Source organism: Indicator indicator, chromosome 2, assembly GCF_027791375.1.
Source record: "Indicator indicator isolate 239-I01 chromosome 2, UM_Iind_1.1, whole genome shotgun sequence".
NCBI classification, from domain to species: domain Eukaryota; kingdom Metazoa; phylum Chordata; class Aves; order Piciformes; family Indicatoridae; genus Indicator; species Indicator indicator.
The window spans coordinates 20,059,073-20,077,783 of NC_072011.1; the positions used below are offsets into that span (position 1 = coordinate 20,059,073).

The window sequence follows — 18,711 nt, forward strand, 5'->3', positions numbered from 1 at the left end:
TTAAAGGCACCTAGAAACTTGGATAACTTGCTTGATTCAATACATTTTGTCAGTCAGCTCTCTATGCAAAGTGCTTCTGTGAATTAGAGGACAATATGCCACTGTCTATAAATTACCCTAACACTGGAACTTTGCAGTATTACAAAGAATTGTCATGGTTTGGAATGAAATATCACCCCACATATGAAGGAAAGCTTTTAATTGTTGCCACAGAAAGTTGCTAAAAAAGGATGCAAGCACATGCACTCACATAATAGCATCAACACCTGACATTCCTCAGACTCTCTTCTTCTGGACAAAGAAATACAATCTAGAAAACTACAGCATAGTAGCTATAGAAATTTGTTTTAAAAAAGAAAAATCTAATAAAAACAAACAAAAAATCATGAAATGTTGCAACCTATGTATAAGAAAATCTCCAAGGATGTACTTTTGAGCTGATTCAAAGGGTCTCTAAGAAAAGGTTCAAAATAATTCTTTAAGTACTTTTGCTTTTCTAATTTTGTTTCCCCTTGATTTAAAACTTAGGCAAATGAAGTGACCTACTTTAAACATATTCTTGTAATCCCTACTGCCAAGAAAATCCTGGAGAAAGAGTGGGATATAAAGCTGAATGACTATGCCTTGTAAGAGGAAATGGAAGAGGAATATTGAGTAGAAAATATCCCAAGGCTGACCATGTGGCAGGGGGAAGAGGCAACAACCAGATGCTTCCATTTAGAAGAACAAATTACTGACCTCTACCAGGAGAACTGAACTTGCTGTAGGCTTATCTGACTGATTTCCAGCATTCTTCCTCTGGCCCTCTTGCATGTGTTCTCCACTTTTACTCCCAGCTGGAGTCTCCTTGATCTGGTCATGTAAAACTTTTATTTCATATTCAATATTTTTAAGTGTGTTGGCCTGATAATCTTGCTATTGCATGATACCTCTCAAAATGAAGAGGTGATCGGATACAATCAGCATGGGTTCACCAAGGGCAAATCCTGCCTGACAAACCTGGTGGCCTTCTATGACAAGGTCACAACATTAATAGATGAGGGGTGAGAAACTGATGTCATTTACCTGGACCTGAGCAAAGCCTTTGACGCACGACATCCTGGTCTCCAAGCTGGACAAGTCAGAGTGTGATGGATGGATGGACCATTCAGTGCATAAAGCACTGGCTTGATGGCTGCACTCAGAGTAGCTGTCAATGGGTCCATGTCCAGGTGGAGGACAGTGATAAGTGGAGTCTCTCAGGGATCAGTCCTGGGACCAGTCTTGTTCAGTATCTTTGTTGGCAACATAAGAGAGCCAATGGGATCCTGGGATGTATCAAGAAAGGTGTGTCCAGCAGGTCTAGGGAAGTTCTTCTACCTCTCTACTCTGCCCTGCTGAGACCACATCTGGAATACTGTGTCCAGTTTTGGACTCCCCAGTTCAAGAGAGACAGAGACCTGCTGGAGAGAATCCAATGGAGAGCCATGAGGATGATTAGGGGACTTGAGCATCTCCCCTGTGAAGAGAGACTGAGAGCCCTGGGGCTGTTTAGTCTTGAGAAGAGAAGACTGAGAGGGCATCTGATCAATGTCTATAAATACCTGAGGGGTGGGTGTCAAGTGGAGGGGGCCAGGCTCTTTTCAGTGGTACACAGTGATAAGACAAGGAACAATGGGTTCAAACTAGAACATAGAAGATTTCACCTCAACATGAGGAAGAACTTCTTTAAAGTGAGGGTGACAGAGCACTGGAACAGGCTGCCCAGGGGGATTGTGGAGTCTCCTTCTCTGGAGACTTTCAAAACCCACCTGGATGCATTCCTGTGCAGACTACCCTAAGTGATCCTGCTCTGGCAGGGGGGTTGGACTTGATGATCTCTTGAGGTCCCTTCCAACCTCTGATATACTGTGAGACTGTGATACTGTGACATGGAGAGTGGCATTGAGTGCACCCTCAACGAGTTTGCTGACGACACCAAGCTGTGTGGTGCAGCAGACATGCTGGAGGGAAGGAATCCATCCAGAGCGACCTCAACAGGCTGGAGAGGTGGGCCCATGACAACCTCATGAAGTTCAACAAGACCAAATGCAAGGTCCTGCATCTGGGTTGGGGCAATACCAAGCACTGATATAGGCTGCACAGTGACTGGCTTGAGAGCACCCCTGAGGAAAAGGACTTGGGGGTGCTGGTGGATGAGAAGCTCAACATGAGCCACCAGTGTGCACTTTCAGCCCAGAAAGCCAATCACATCCTGGGCTGCATCAAGAGAAGCATAGCCAGCAGGTCAAGGGAGGTGATTCTCCCCCTCTACTCTGCTCTGGTGAGACCCCACCTGGAGTATTGTGTCCAGTTCTGGAGCTCCTATTACAAGAGGGATATGGACATGCTAGAATGTGTCCAGAGAAGGGCCACGAGGATGCTCAGAGGGCTGGAGCACCTCTCCTATAAGGACAGACTGAAAGAGTTGGGGCTGTTCAGTCTGAAGAAGAGAAGGCTCTGAGGAGACCTTATTGTGGCCTTCCAGTATCTTAAGGGGGCCTATAAGAAAGCTGGGGAGGGACTTTTTGGGGTGTCAGATAATGATAGGACTAGGGGGAATGGAAAAAATGTAGAAATGGGTAGATTCAGATTGGATGTTAGGAAGAAGTTCTTCACCATAAGGGTGGTGAGACACTGGAACAGGTTGCCCAGGGAGGTGGTGGAAGCCCCATCCCAGGAGGTTTTTAAGGCCAGGCTGGATGCGGCTCTGAGCAACCTGATCTAGTGTGAGGTGTCCCTGCCTGTGGCAGAGGGGTTGGAACTAGATGATCCCTGAGGTCCCTTCCAACCCTAAAAATTCTACGATTCTATGATAGTATGATGTTCAAGTGCAAATTTTATTCCACTATAAAAAACTGTCTCATGTCCTATATTCATGATAATTGACACTTCACAGAAAACAAATTAGCAAGAAGCAGCCATAAAGTAATATCCACATGCTTGTTACCATTTTTCTTTTGCTTACAAATATATTTGCTTCCTCTGTTTTTCCCCTATGAAGTCAAAGAAGTTAGAGTAATACTTCAATATATTAAAGAGATAAGCAGAGGGATGGGTTTTTCACTAACATTTTACAGATCTCCACAGAAAGTCAAAGGAGAAGAGACTATAAAGGAGGTATTTTGGAAGGTTTATTAAAAATTATTACAGGAATTGAAAGTCATATCTATTTTTAAGTTAAGTGTAATTTATTGCCAGGAGGATCTCTACACTTAGAAGCTCTGTAAGATGTCCTGCACCTTGTATAAGACTTCTTTCCTTCCACTGCAAGCTGACTTTTTTTTTTTTTTCCTGAAGGTTTGGTGTCACTGAAGTTCAATGTAAAATTGTGGCTATTGTTGGCCTCTTTTCACACTGTTCCTAATTTAACAAACAGAGCAGTTTAGAAGGTCAAATAGGAAAACAATATCTTAAGAAAACAGCAACTTCTGTGGCTTTGGGAAAAAAAGAAAAAACTAAACTGTGCCAAAATGTTTATCTCCTCGCTTCATGAAGCCATAAAATAAGTACAGCACCGTGAATCATCTCTCAACTTCAAAGCTTGTATGCCCAGTGTACCATTTTAGGGCTATTAAGTTGTACAGCTACTGTACTTGTAGTAAATAGTTATACAAGATTGTGGCAGCAGTGCCAAAGATTTCACCCCTGCAACAAAATTTCCTGAAAGCTATACTCTTAACCATGAACTCACAGTAAAATCTTGTAATCTCAAGGGCTTTTCAACAAAACAAAACAAAAAAAAAATTGAGGATTACATTGAAATATCAGCTTCCTTTAGAGAAGACAGTACTCCAAATACAGATATTAAATGAAATCCAGTAAGTTAATTCCTTTGACATATCAGAATTTCTGTAGAAAAGTAATTGTTTTGCTCACCGCATGAAAGATTGTGATGAAAATCACTACACTGAAAAAATCTCCTTCTGTGACACTGAAGGGGTACTACATCCTGATGATGTTACGGAAACCAAGAGAAAATAGGAAGCCATATCTTTCAAGAATGTGTGATTCACAGATTAACAGAACATTTATTTATCTACACCAATACCTTGCCTACATGTGATTTTTAGTGATTTCTCAAAGGTAAAGAGCAAAGGGTTCAATTTGCATATGTACGACACAAGCCTAGCCCATCACAATCTGTTTATACCTCCCTTACCGGCAGCTGTTCACTATTCCAGCTGTCTGGGGCAATCAGAAGGCACCACTAGAACCTTACAGATGTCATCTGGGAGGACTTGAGCCAAAATCCCCACAGGCCATGCTGAAGGCCATTCGGATTTTTTTGCATGTCATAGGACACTGTACAAGATTTTTGTTCATGTAATCTGGCAAATCTGCTTTATATTAGTGGCCAGGTTTTCAAAGAAAGATTAAAACAAGCTTTTATGCACTTGGCATGCTATGAATTGCATCGTCTTGGGAAAACTTAGTTATGACCTGTGTTAACAATTAAGTTATATGTAAATTTAAAAAAAAAAAAAAATAAGGTTATGCACAAGATGCTGCTACGAGTTCTGTTTTCCCCACCAACTGCTACTGCCAAGACTGTAGAGTCAATTGAAGAAAAATTCATTTAATGCTGAACGAGTTGCAATTAAAATTTTGACCAGTTCCCACCTTTCTAATCAAACACCTTGTTTGGGAAATCGTCCTTAGCATAACTTTATAACGGATCTCTGTCTACATTGTGTTTTGACACACTCCATCTTCTTCAAAGTCTACACAGGAAAATAATCTCCAAACATGCCCCTAAAAGTCTTTACACTTATTTGTAGGCTGTACCTTCACTGCATTTCTGCTCTGTTAGTATCAATTTCTTTTTTCCTCCACAAGCACACTTTCAATCCAGCCACATTTACTGACTCTGATCCTTGCTTTCTGTCAGCTAAATGCCTTTATTTAACTAAATTAACTTGTGCAATTCTCCCAAGGTTTGAGAGATTTGCACAGTTGGTTTTTTTGTGCTGGTAAAAAGCAAATTCGCTTTTAATGAAAGATGATTTTACTCTTGATTCCAAAGCTTGAAACTTTAGTAAATTAGCCAAGAAAATAACTGAGTAGAATCCCATAAAGCAGTTGCACACAACACTTCACCTAGCGGAAAAGTTATTCCGTTCCTGTTTATGCACAAAGTATACAAAAATCACAGAATCACAGGATCACAGGATGTTAGAGGTTGGAAGGGACCTACAAAGGTCATCGAGTCCAACCTCCCTGCCACAGCAGGACCAATCCTCTCTAATCTAGTAGTATTGCATAATTCCTAGTGTTAATGGAGTAGTCAAAGGTAGCATACTGTAGAGATGAAGATACTTACTTATAGTGCAGACACATTTCTCTAAGTGTACATTTATTGCCAGTATAATCCAGAAGAAGGAAACAGATCAAGCAAAGGCCCTATCTTTGAAAGGTGATTAGTACTTCTAAGACCCAGTTTTAGAAGTAGGTAAACAATTAGGCCAGAATTTCTTTAAATCAGCATTCAAAAATACTGGGTTTGGTTAATGCATATCTCCCTCCAAGAATGAGCTAAGTGCCCCAGTGCCTTCAGAATCCCCAAACTATTCATAATCTGCCTCTCCTGCTTTAGGATTTTCCTTTAGTATGATTGTTTCTACAGTGCCTAACAGATCAAACTATGACTGGGAAAATTTATTTTGTTTTTCCTAATCAAAGCTCCCCATGTTTGTATCTGTTAAAGTACTGTTAGAGTACTTATTAATGCATGTACATAGAGTCGGTTTACTTTTTCCTAAGGAGCTATTTTGGCAATTATCAGGTACATTAAATGTAAAACACATTGGATATACACAAATAGTTTTAAATCTTACACATTTGATTTCCCAATTTCAGAAGCTTGCTTATGAAATAAAGGATACATTTGGCAAACGAGGCAGTTTTTTGATCTTCACCACATGTAATCACCTTGTGACAAGCAGTTTGAGAGAGGTTTCTGAATGAAAAACAGATCTGAGTATTGCTTATACCTAAACACACTTTCATTAATTACATTAACAATGAAAATCAAACATCATAGAAGATAAGTGTTTCCAGTTGGACAGCCTAATGAATTTAGAAAGTGATATATTCATGTTGAATGTAAATTAATGGATTTTAACAGATTCATTAACTATGTCTCTAGATTCAATACAAATTTAACTGGTTTGGTAGTAAAATAGCTTTAAACATTATGGACATATGTTTATTTTTCAAACAGATTTTGCAAAGGCATGATCCAAAGCATATCTAAATTAACAAGAGGACCTGCCCTTAACTTGTACAGATGGTGGGTCAGGCCTTAACCACTGTGAATTTGTCACAAATAAATTCTCAGGTGATTTCTTCTAAGATACGATGAGAAATGAAAAACACACAGGTTCCCATTGATCATAGCTGGAGCCCACAATGTGACATGTGAAAAGTGGTAAAAAGGAAACCCACAAGGACTGGAAAATACTTAGATTTTACGGGTTATTGATTTACCAGGAAATGTCTTGCCAAGTTTAAATGAAATAAAACATTAAAATGGCATAAACTGTATGCAATGCTGTTGAGGTAATACACTATGTGAGCAAAAGCTGTGGTAGTATTCTCTAACATCCCTCCATAAGGCAGCTACATAACAGGTGAAATAAATGGCTACAGTAAAAATTTAAGAAATCAGAATCCCAGTGAATTTATAATTCCATGTATGGTGGTATTTTTACCAAGCTAAAAGTACAGCAGGCATGATAAATTTCTAGTAAACATTTAAATGCTAACTCATGAAAAGTAGTCTTGCAGGCTGAAATTGCAGGCCCTGACCTTTAATTATATAATTACTCTCCAATTTCATTGATAAAAATTAATTAAAGCACATGAATGAATGTATGACATATGTTCAACCAAAAATGTTACATACATCCACGGTTCTGTAATTCCTTTCCAGAAAAGAGGGGTCATAACTCAGCAATCATGATGTACCAAAATGATAAAGATAAAAAGATCTAGTTCCAGTAGGAGAAAATGCCATACAAAAAAAGTGCTATTTCGGCTCTGTTTTCTGAACTCAGAACTCATGGAAGATGTGTAATTTATGGTCAAAAATAGAAACTGTCAAATAGATAAAAAATGCTAATACTTGTGAGCTCCATAGTGATGCTGAATTTATGGCTTACATTACAGAGTAATCATTTTTTCAGGAGGGATCTAAATAATTAACATAATTGGATTAGAACAAATTTTTTGGGTTTGGCTTTTAGTAATCTGGTTTTACCTTTAATTTTGCTGGGTCTCACCCAAAGAAAGTATATTCAATCCGAAAACTGTCTAACATTCTAGAGTGTGGGGAAATACCTTTTCTTGAATGAATCTCTACTCAAAAGTAGAGAGTACTTACATTGCAATACAGGGGCTTTTTATCAAGCAGTATAACAGATAATTGTTGGGGGCATTATGTGTTTGTATTTAATTGAAGAATTTTCATGAAATTAGAATATGTAGTGTGAAAAATTAGTGAGCCTTTTTTCTATTGGTTTGTCATGTAGAAGATTTTATAGTCTGGTAGGGCTTTTTTTTCCTTACCTGGAACTCTCTTTGCCCAGTTGATCATGTGCACTAATTCTCTGTCTGCAAGGTTGGTCAACAGGGTCATCATAGAGGCTTCATTGAATGGTCTATTCGGGTCATATTCCGAATAAACTATGGGTGGCTCAGCTTCCAGCAAGGCACTGACCATCTGTTCTGCTGTCAGAGACAGGGCTGGACTGTTCTTCTTGTTATGTTTAACCACCAGTGGACTTGTCCAAAGGGTGGGAGCTCGCAGCTCTGTAGAAGCAGCTTCCCCATTCCTGGAATCCTGCTCCTCTCTTTGTCGTTTTTGTTTCATCATTCGCCCCCCTCTGCGATCTTTCCGTATTCCTAGAGACACACAAGAACATAATTAACAACTTTCCTTCAACATATGTATTATATATACATGGCTTCAGCCAGTCAGCTGATAGACCCAGGTGGCATTAACTCTTGGGTTATTTTCTGAAGGCTGTTTCCTATATATGGAATCATACATCAGTAGGTGGAGAGAAAAATCTGGTTTTAAAAGTATGGTGTCAGGAACAGTGCACACCTTCCTAAAATTAAGACAGGACTCTAGACTAGTGACATAAAGGTAAGTCAGCAACTGGGAATAAATAAATATTACTTATAGCACAAACTTCAAAGTATGTTCTAAACTCTAGCAGACAACTATTCTATAAATGACCAATAATAACTTAATAATCTGTGTGGGCCAGAGGTAGCTCTCAAAAACTATCAAAGTTTTGCTCAAGTTAATTAAACACCATCCTATTACTAAGCTTGTGATATTCACAATTAAATAAAAACCATCCCAAAAACGTTCGCAGTTTAAGATAAGATTATATATCCACATGAGTTGAGGAATGTAAGTAAGAGGAAAGACAAGTGCAATCTCAGAATTTAATGTGGGAGACCTACTGTCAAAAGGCTGTAATAAATGCAGCAGAAACCATCTTGTCATTACTGCACATTTTGTAATGTGCTTAGCACTGTATAACCCTGAACTTTGGGATATTATTAGTCAGCCATAGCAATTAGAACAACAACATAAGACCTTACAGGGGAACAAAATCTGCCTTTGTGGAAAGGTTACAAGAAAAATACAATGATAAAACCCATGTGGACTCCAACCATAAAGGGAAGATTAAGAGTGTCTCTGAGTGGAGAAGGCATAGTCATTTTGAGGCTGAGTTAAAAAACTTAAATCAATCATCAACTAGGGGTGGGGGAACAAGCAAGTAATAAGGAAAACACACAAGGAATTAAGCTATGAGGAGAAGGCAGATTATGATTGTGCTTATTCTGGTGCTATCACGCAGTAAGGCAAAACACTAGTCTTAGCTTGAAAATCAAAGGTATCTATAGAGAAGGAGCAAACAAACTATTCAAATGACAGAGAAGAGAGAACAATTTAAAACCCAAAATAAAAACAGTCTTGAGAACTGCTGTCATTTGCAAGCAATCAATGCAAGTCTTTCTGGTGGGCGGGGGGAGTGGGAAACAGTCTTTGCTCAGATTTTTCACACCAGAAAAAGTTAAACCGTTAGATTCCCAGTCTTTGTTAGAAGCATCTTCATCTCACATAAAATATTCCTTCAGAGGCTGTCCTTTCTCAGTCTCAAAAGAGAGGAGAGGATTTTTAGGTCCGTTTGCTTATTGAATACGGTGATATATTTACTGAATTAGTACTTGAAGATTAAGCATTTTAAGTCTAATTCGTTTAAAATCTAGTAGGCCTCCTGATTCTATTAATCTTTCCAGATAAAGTAAGTTCACTAAATCTTTCATCACTCTACTACTTAATCTCTCTGCATTTTCACATTCATTAAACCAGTTGTAAGCCAAAAGTGCACTGCTGCTCCCATTTTTCCTTCAGCAATACCAAGTTTTTCCTACCTCTAACTGTTTCTGTTCAGGAGAGGAGCAGAAGATTCTTACTCTTAAGAAAAAATGCAAGACCTCTTTTGCTCAAACATCATCCTAGAGTTACTCTCATTACTGGCTTACTTCATTGGACTATTTAATATAATGCATGCTCTATCTGTAATAAGTATTTTTGTTGCATGTTTTATATCTTTGTAACACTTTTAAATTAAAATTGCCCCGTGAAACATGCAGGCATAATCCCGTGAACAAAATCACATGGCTCGTACACACTAAAGCATTTGTTAACTTTCTCACATCCCAAATTGTATATATGCTTGTCTAGCAATTTCCCTTTGAAGTGTTAAAAGTATCCTTGGGATTTGTGCTGTTCAACGTACTCATAAATAGATGGACTCAGAACTGACATAATTCAGAAACAAGATCTTGGGGTTAGAATAATACTGTAAAAACATCAGATAAGTTCGTTTAGAAAGTAAATAGAAGGCTTGAAATTACTAGGAGAGGAAGGGAGGACAAAGCATTTTCATAAATCACAGATTTTATTAACTCGTGAGGCATACTACAATGAGAACTGTGGGCAGTTCTGGTTTTCCTCTTTTAAAAAAAAGATATAAAAGACATTTCAAAAGGGATAAAATAAGTAGGATGATCCAAAGAGTGAAATAAGTTTGGTGCAAGAAACAGCTAAATTAATTAGGTTCTAGTGGTCTGCAAGCCAGATACAAGACTACAAAATCAGGAGTAGCAAGATGAGTTAAGGTATGAACACTGATGCTTCTCATGGAATCCAAGATGGTAGCAAACTAAGCCACCCTGTGCTAGAAACTACCCTGTGCAAGGTTTAGGACAGACAAGAAGAGTGTGTTTTTCACACCATGCAGAAACAAAGCTGAAAGTGCAAATATATTAGGAGGTGGTATATGTTAGAATGCTGTGGGCTGAAATTTATGAAGAATCCATAAAGGGTTAATAAACAGAAATAGGGCACTTTTGTCTTATGTGTCCATGGCATTGATCACTGGAAGATCAGAGGGGTTTTTTTTTGGTGTTTGGTTTTAGTTTTTGGGGGTTTGTTCTGTTTAGCTTCTTAATCCAGGCCTGCCTTGCTGAGGAAAGCAAGCATATGATGAGAATTTGACATAACAGGGGGAAGGTGGCAGCTGTAGGCACATTTAGCTGCTTACAAATCAACTAGATTCTAAACAAGAACAACAGTTTTGTCTGAAATCTTCCCATTTGACCTTGAAAAAAAAAAGTGGTGAATTGAGCAAAGCATAGCCACTTTGGAGGAGATACTCCACACAAATCTGTATTTACATTTTTATTTCAGGATTTAAAAAACTCAACAAATCAATCAAACATAATAAGCCTATACTGGATTTTGTAGCGATCAGATATAAAAAAAAAAAAAAAGAAAAGAAAAGTCAGTAAGAATATGCATTCCTTCTGCATCACATCAGCAGCTTTTATCACAGACAGAGAGGTCTTTGAATCTGTATGAGCATCATACTCATAAGAGATTTACAGAAATTACTGCTAACTCTTCACCTAACCCCTAGATGGACAAGCAACATAGTGATTTTATTATTCATTTTCTTGAACTGAATAGGAGTGAGTATGTCTGTTAAAAATGCAAGTGTCTCCAAATCTCCTTCAATTTAATCAAATTTTATTTCTTTTAAAAAGAGAGAATAGCAATCACTGATTCCAAAAAAGACAACTCTATCAAGTGACATTTTCATTGCCAAAAGTGCAATGATCCTGCAAGATTTTTTAAAATATATGAAAGCATTAATTCTGATTCCACAGTTCAGCCAATAAAAGAACCTGAATTGCCAAATGTTGTGGAAAACCATATTCTACCATAAATGGAAGTACTATGTATCTCGCAAAAGCTCAAAAAACCAAAAATTCCACTTGTGTTTTAAAGCTACAAGAGGCAATACTTTCAAAGGCATCTTTATAAAGCTTCATATGTCAATTCAGTCATTCTTTCAGATTACAGAAGCAGGTTTCAAAACTGCTGAGTAATTACACACTCCAGTCAGTAGAACCTGATCAGCAATAAAATATCCTATGGACTGTGGAGTCAATGTTAAACAAATGAAACACTTGACTAGTGTTTTCCAACATGTGATTAAGGCAAAACAAAAAAATAAAATCCTGATTATTAAAAAAAAAAAAAGTTAGAAAATATTGGAAAAATACTGAATCAGACATCTTACAGCCAGCTTCTTCCTACCTATAGTTAAGACAGTTAAGAACAGAAGTCCATCTTTATATCTTCTGTATTACAGAAAAAAATTAAGAATATTTCCAGGAAGAGAAGAACAACAAATAGGAAAAAAAAGTATTTTGCTCTGTGAGAACTATAGAATTATGCTTTTTAGATTTAAAGATAGATCTATAATCTCAAATCCTGCTCAACTTAAATATACTTCCTATGAAGTAGGAAGTCAAGGGTGGTTATTGTTTGCAATAAATGGGAACAGATTTGATAAAATCCAATTTTTTGGGGGGGTGGGGGGGTTTCACTGAAAAAAACCCTGGTTATTTGATGAAACGGAAACAGATATTTTTTGTCTCTTTCCTATTGTTCACTATTCGGGAAATCCTAACAAAACAGCTATTTCTTTTTTCTTTCTTTGAACCAGTATAATGGCCAGTCATTACATAAAGGTACAAGAAAATGGATGAGGTACTTTTTACAATGGCATGTAGTGATAGGACAAGGGCTAATGGATTTAGATTGAAATAAGGTATATTTAGACTAGATATAAGAAAAACATTCTTCACTATGTGATCTGTGAAACACTGGAACAGGTTACCCAGAGCAGCTGTGGATACCCCATCCCTGGAAGCATTCAGAGCTAGGCTGGAGGGGGCTTTGAGCAATCCGGTCTGGAGAAAGCTGTCCCCACCTGTTGTAGAGGGGTAGGAACTAGATGATCTTTAAGGTCTGTTCTGATCTAATACTTCTGTAATTCAGTAGAATAGAATCATAGCATCATAGAATTGTTTTGGATGGAAAAGACCCTGAAGATCATTAAGTCCAACAATTACCTGTCTCTACCAAGTCTGGTGCTAAAGTATGTCCCTTAGCACTACACCCATGTGTCTTTTAAACACCTCCGGGGATGGGGATTCAACTACCTCCCTGGGGATCCTCTTCCAATGCTTGATAAGCTTTTCAGTAAAGAACTTTCTTCTAATATCCAATCTAAACCTTCCCTGGTGCAACTTGAGGCCATTTGCTCTTGTTCTATCTCTTGTTACCAGGGAGAAAAGACTGACACCCACCTTTCTACAGCCTCCTTTCGGGTAGTTGTAGAGGGAATAAGGTCTGCCCTCAGCCTCCTTTACTCCAGACTAAAGAAGTTCAGTTCCCTCAGATAGTCTTCATAAGACCTGTTCTCCAGACCCTTCACCAACATCATTACCCTTCTCTGGGCCAAAAATTGACACAGTGCTTAAGGTGTGGCCTCATCAGTGCTGGGTAGAGGGGGACAATTACTTCCTTGGTCCTGCTTGTCACACTGTCTGGCTGTGGCAGTTCAGGCTGGGTGCCTCCTGTTACTGCCACAAAAGTTACACCTCCAGCGTCCTGAATGTCCACCCAATAAGGTGGACACAGGAAACGTCGTATTTCTACCCATAAATCCTGCCCCCTATAAAGCCATCTGCAAAGTCATTCTCTTCCTCTTTCTTCCCTCTCTGCTCCCATGGGAGATGCTCTCTATCGTGGGGGAGTATCTCAAGACCTCTTAGGCCTGTCTAGGCCTAATGCCAGGAGGAGAAGGGGGAGGGGAGGGGGAGGGCAGTCTCAGACCTGGCCAGCCTGAGACTCACCTAGCAGTGGGGGGAAGAAAGAGCCCTGGGGGCTTTGGGTATACCCTCAGGTGGGGAGAAGGGAAGAGTTGGGAGGTCTTTGGGTGTTGTGTAAGGGACTCTGTATGCTTTGGGATACCTTTGCCACTGTGCTTTTGTAGTTTCACCAATTGCTTTTCCATTTAAACTTTCCATCGCTCTTCAATCCTTTTGTGTGAGCGTCATTCTTTTGTCCCTTCAGGGCAAGAGACGTTCTGTCTGGCCCCAAACCAGCACACCGGCACAGCCAGGATGCTCCTGACCTGCTTGGCCACTTGGGCACACTGATGGCTCATGTTCAGATGGCTGTCAATCAGCACCCTCAGGTCTTTCTCTACTGGTCAGTTCTCCAGCCACTCTGCCCCAAGCCTGTAACATTGCATGAGCTTTTTGGCAACCCAGGTGCAGGACCCAGCACTTGGCCTTGTTGAGTCTCATACCATTGGCCTCAGCCCATCAATCCAGCCTGTCCAGGTCCCTCTGCAGAGCCTTCCTGCCCTCAAGAAGATCAACTCTCTCTCCTGGCTTAGTGACATCTGCAAACTTACTGAGAGTGCACTCAATCCCCTTGTCCAAATCTTTGATAAAGATATTAAAGAAAACTGGTCTCAGTATTCATGCCTGGGTAACACCACTTGTGACCATCCACCAACTGGATTTAATTCTATTCAACACCACACTTTGGGCCTGTCCATCCATCTAGTTTTGTTTCCAGTGAAATGTACACTCATCCAAGCCATGTGCAAACAGTTTCTCTAGCAATTGAGAACTCCATGATTTTGTGATTACTGTGCCCAAGACAGCCTCCAACCAGTATATGGGCAGCACTCTACAAATCATTGCAGCAGTGAATTCTACAAATGAACCTCCACTTTGCACTTGACAGGCATTTGGATGGCTTTTCAAATATCTAAACCAATGGAAACAAAGTAGATTCTGAAACTTGACAAGTCAAAACATAAAGGCAAGCTAAGTGTCAGAACTGAAGAACCAGACTTCAGTTTGTAGACAGCAAGCATTTAAACAATAATCTCTTTCATATCAAGGTTGTTTTGTACCCTACTGGAACTTTGCAAAATAATTTTTAAACCAGGAAAGAAATTTGTTTGTAGCTTTGAAGATTATTTTTCCCCCCATTTGTGTCTTCCTGGTAATCCAGACTTTTCCTTTTATTGCTTCATTTCCATTTCAGCAGCACAGCAACCACAGCTCCTATGAAGAACAGGTTAGGAACAGTGCTGGTGGAAATTTTATAGGGAAGGAAAAAGCAGCAACACCCCAGTTAAACAGGATTATGAAATTAAGACATTTGGCACAAAAGTTAATTGGAAGAAAAAAAGTCAGAATGGGGATAGTGAATGTGAGAGTAGTGTGGGAAGCATGCTGGAACTTCTTGTAGCAATCACAGAATCATCTCCTAATGACCTCTTACTTTTCAGATAGACCTCATTAGACATACCTCAGCTAAATTCAGTAATTTTGAAAGGTTTCTTTGGAAAGGAATTAAAATCCTACAGCTTCCTTTAAAACACTAGGTCACTGTAGCTACTGTACATAAGTAAAGGTCAGGAATATAATTACATTCCTAATACATTTGTAACAAATATAGATTGCTGAAGCTTTGACTGCAAAATTAGGTCCTAATATTGTAATTACCTTAGTATGATGGACCTTACAGGATGAATTTGAGAGCTCTGAGATTTTTAGAGATATATTTTTGGTCCTCTACACATAAATTTGGTCACAGAAAAGTAATATCAGTTTCCAAATTAAAAATGTATAGGCTGATCAACTCCTTTGGAATATCAGACAATCAAACTCTCTATTTCATATCTATTTCTCTTTTAGAAAATCCAACAGAAATGTAAATTGTGCTGAAAACCCAAATGGATTTATAATAATTTAAATGAGAAACACTGTCTGAAATCTTCTTAATAATTCGTTAGAATTTAATGTCTGTTCTAGAACAGGCCTGCCACAAGTGACAGTATATAATGGTCTGGTTTCTGGGGTAACTAGACACTCAATAGTATAAATAATAATTACAGATTTGCTCTGTGCATCTGGATGTTGCAATTTTTTCTGCTCCCACATGGTTGAGGAATGCTGTGTGCCTGTTTATGTAGGTGGGTTTTTTCCAAAAAAATGTCTCTTATCCTTTTCCAGACCAAGGCCTTTTTGTCCTCTATAAACAGGGCTACCTATTTTAAAAGGGAGAGAGGGAGAAAGAAACAGTAGTGGAGGGATGCAGAGCCCAGTGTTCTAGTTTGGCTCCTGGGAATGCCAGCTGTTTGCTCAGTGATCAGGTCACATTAAACATCACAGCTACAATGCAAATCATAAAGCTGGTCTTCCATGTAAAGCTTTTAAAGTCCTAGTGACAGAAAATGCTGTTAACAAGCAACAAAACATAATTCACAGCTTTAGAACCAAGGATCTACTAATAACTGGTGAAGGTGGAAGATACAATTCATCCTAATCTGTATTTAGCATTCAATCTTTAGCATTCATAGCACATGTTTTAAAGAGCATCAGAGGACGTGTATAAACGAAGCAAGAGAAGTTCAATTAATTCATCATTCAGATGAATCTCTTTCAGTGCTGACACTCCTACACAAATCATGCTAAGTTTTGGCTACAGTAAATATGGCAACAGCCCCATTTCTAGGTAATATTTACAGTGAAGCCACAGACATTTCAGGGGTCACAATAAAACCTTTATAAGAACCATACATCAACCATGATTTGGAAAAGCCAAGTAGTTTTAGGAGTCCATTAGTATAATTCTCAAAGACAGAGAGAAACTGTAATTTTAGAAATTAGATAGGTTAATTAGGATATTCGAGCTATTTGGCATGATATATCAGGGCTGGTTAGAACTCAACTTTAAATGTCTAACCAAGTGAAGAACCAGAAGCTCTAGTACTCTAGGAATTACTCAGGCTCAGGAAGAAGACACGAGCTGTTCTGACCTGCGCAGGCTTGCTCAAAACCAGTGAAAACAGGCAACAGGTTCCTGCAGTACGAAAAAGTGGCAGACAAGGATCCTAGACTTCATTTAAAATTAATCAGCAACTTAAATAGGGACTTTGTCATAGCAATATCTACTTCCGAGTTATATCACAAATAAAATAATTCTTAATTCAAGTATGAAAAGACTAAACTGCAAATGTAAAAAAAATACATGGATATACCTTTACAATCTCAAACAAGCATTCAAGAACAAGAGATAAAAAACATCTGCAGTATTACAAACATTGTACATAACTAACTGTAGCATATAAATAAGCATAAGAGAGGTTGTCCCATTTGCACTTGACTGTAAAAGTCTTAAACAACCTTTTCTAAATTCAGTGTTCAGGAGGCCTAATAAGGAGACTCCCTGGAGTTTCTTCGAGCCTCAATCGTTCTTTGAAATGTAATGAGAAGACACAGAATTTTTGGCAAAAGTATTCACAGCAATGGTCTCTCTTTCTTATGCTGGCGGGGGCAAGAGTGGAATATTGTGGGTTTGGGACAATTCAAGGGCCACAATCCCTCTTGCATGGGTACAAAGAGAAAAAAGAAACATTTCTCTAGGAAGTCTGGTTTTGATTCCTTCTTGTTTTTCAGGAAGCTGTTCTACACTTACTAAGCTTTGCTTCAAATGCTGTTTGAGGATATGCTTTCAGCCTTTCAATTATATCTTTAAAATGTGCATTTCCTCATATATTTAGCAGGCCCCCACCTACACAGCTATTTGGCTGACTACAGAACAGTATATGTAATACACACCATAAAGATTCTCCTCAGACAAACCAAAATAATTCCATGTCATTCATCCATGTTCCTTCATTCACTAATTTCTAATTTTAATATAATTTTTCACAAAAAGATGATTACATGACAAATTAGAAAGCCTAGAGCCCTTCCAGTTTTTGTATCAGACATCAATTTACTTCTGCTTTTGAGAATTACTTTGAAAACTCTCTAGCCTTTTAGCATTCAGAAAGGAAGCACAGTCTGTCTTGCTATTTAAAGACAAAAATCAATAAGGTTCTTCTCTGAGAGGATGGCAAATTTGCCACACTTTTCTTTCTGCATGGTAAAAATTTGTTGTAAACTTCAGCACTGTCATACGGAACCAGACTAAAATCCTATGTTGTTACAGGTGGGTCACTATTTCAACAAAATGTGAAAATAAAACTGAAAGCCTCCACTCTCTGGACTCCGATCTGGAAGTTAATTTACGTTTATACAGACACCTGGCATGTGGTTGCAGCACAGTGTTACAGTAAACACAGACTCTTACTCCTTGGCTGTACCACAGTAATCTCTGAAAATTTCTCAGATACTTTGTGAGGGCAACATTGGAGGATATAAGCTTTAAATGTACTGTAGTGCTATAATTTCATTATCACAAGAAACAACACTCATAAGCTTCTCTCTACAACATGAAATTTTAGACTGTTGAAAGACAGTAAATACCCCTGCTCATATATAAGATCACCATCTAGATCTAACACATGACCATTGAAATCCTTGACTGCCACACACATTTCATATGACTTGAGGTTGGAAAGCCATTAGCATTCAGCAACTGACAGAATTATGTTGGGCTCAGGTTGACTAAAAATGGACTGCCAAGCAAATAACTGATTTTCCATTAAGGATCCAGTATTTAATGTTATGGCAATATTTTTTTTTCCATAGCTACCAATTCCATTAGCATTCTGTTTCTCTAATGCCACAGAGCACTTGAGGTTAAATCTGACTTGTCACACATGAAAGGAGGGGAAGACTGTGGCATTCTAATGACTAGAAATCCCCATTCATTTACCACACTATGAAAATACTTATTTAACAAATAACAATTAAAATATGCTGCTTTTAATTTTAGAGAATGAGGACCTTCAGAGACGATTTATCAGAAAGCTTTTAAAACAATGAAGACATGAAAAACTAGATCTTTATTGGAGAAGAGATCACCTGCACCATGACTAAGGGTGCTGAATCAAGACTGTGATTGCTGTAAAAACTCATTTTATAAGCTGGGACCCCACATCACTCAAACTAGTAAGTTGTAATATATTTCTCAAAACCAGAAGAGAAATAATCTTCATGAAAGCATCAGTGGATCATAAACTAAAGCATTTATCCTTACTTACAAACAGGGGCACACAGACTAAATAATAACATATAATTTTAAGGTATTTTTTACTTATTCAGAAAGAGAGAGTGAAACATTTGGACAAAATCTAACAGCTATAAATTCTGCCCCTGATACTGACTGCATCAGTGGAGGTTCTGGCAGTCTACTTGTCTGGCTCTCAAAGCATCACACTAAGAGATGTAGAAGGAAACACTTGCAAACATAAGAGCAGGAAGAGAAAATAACTC

At 38.4% G+C, this 18,711-nt stretch overlaps 1 protein-coding gene across 1 annotated transcript in view; it reads right to left on the reverse strand.

The window, feature by feature from the left end:
* Positions 1 to 18,711, reverse strand: part of ESR1 (estrogen receptor 1) — a 105,321-nt gene that overhangs the window by 44,590 nt on the left and 42,020 nt on the right. The window contains exon 4 of the mRNA XM_054399308.1: positions 7,588 to 7,923. Coding sequence (XP_054255283.1) covers positions 7,588 to 7,923 — 336 coding nt within the window. The remainder of the gene's footprint in view (positions 1 to 7,587; positions 7,924 to 18,711) is intronic.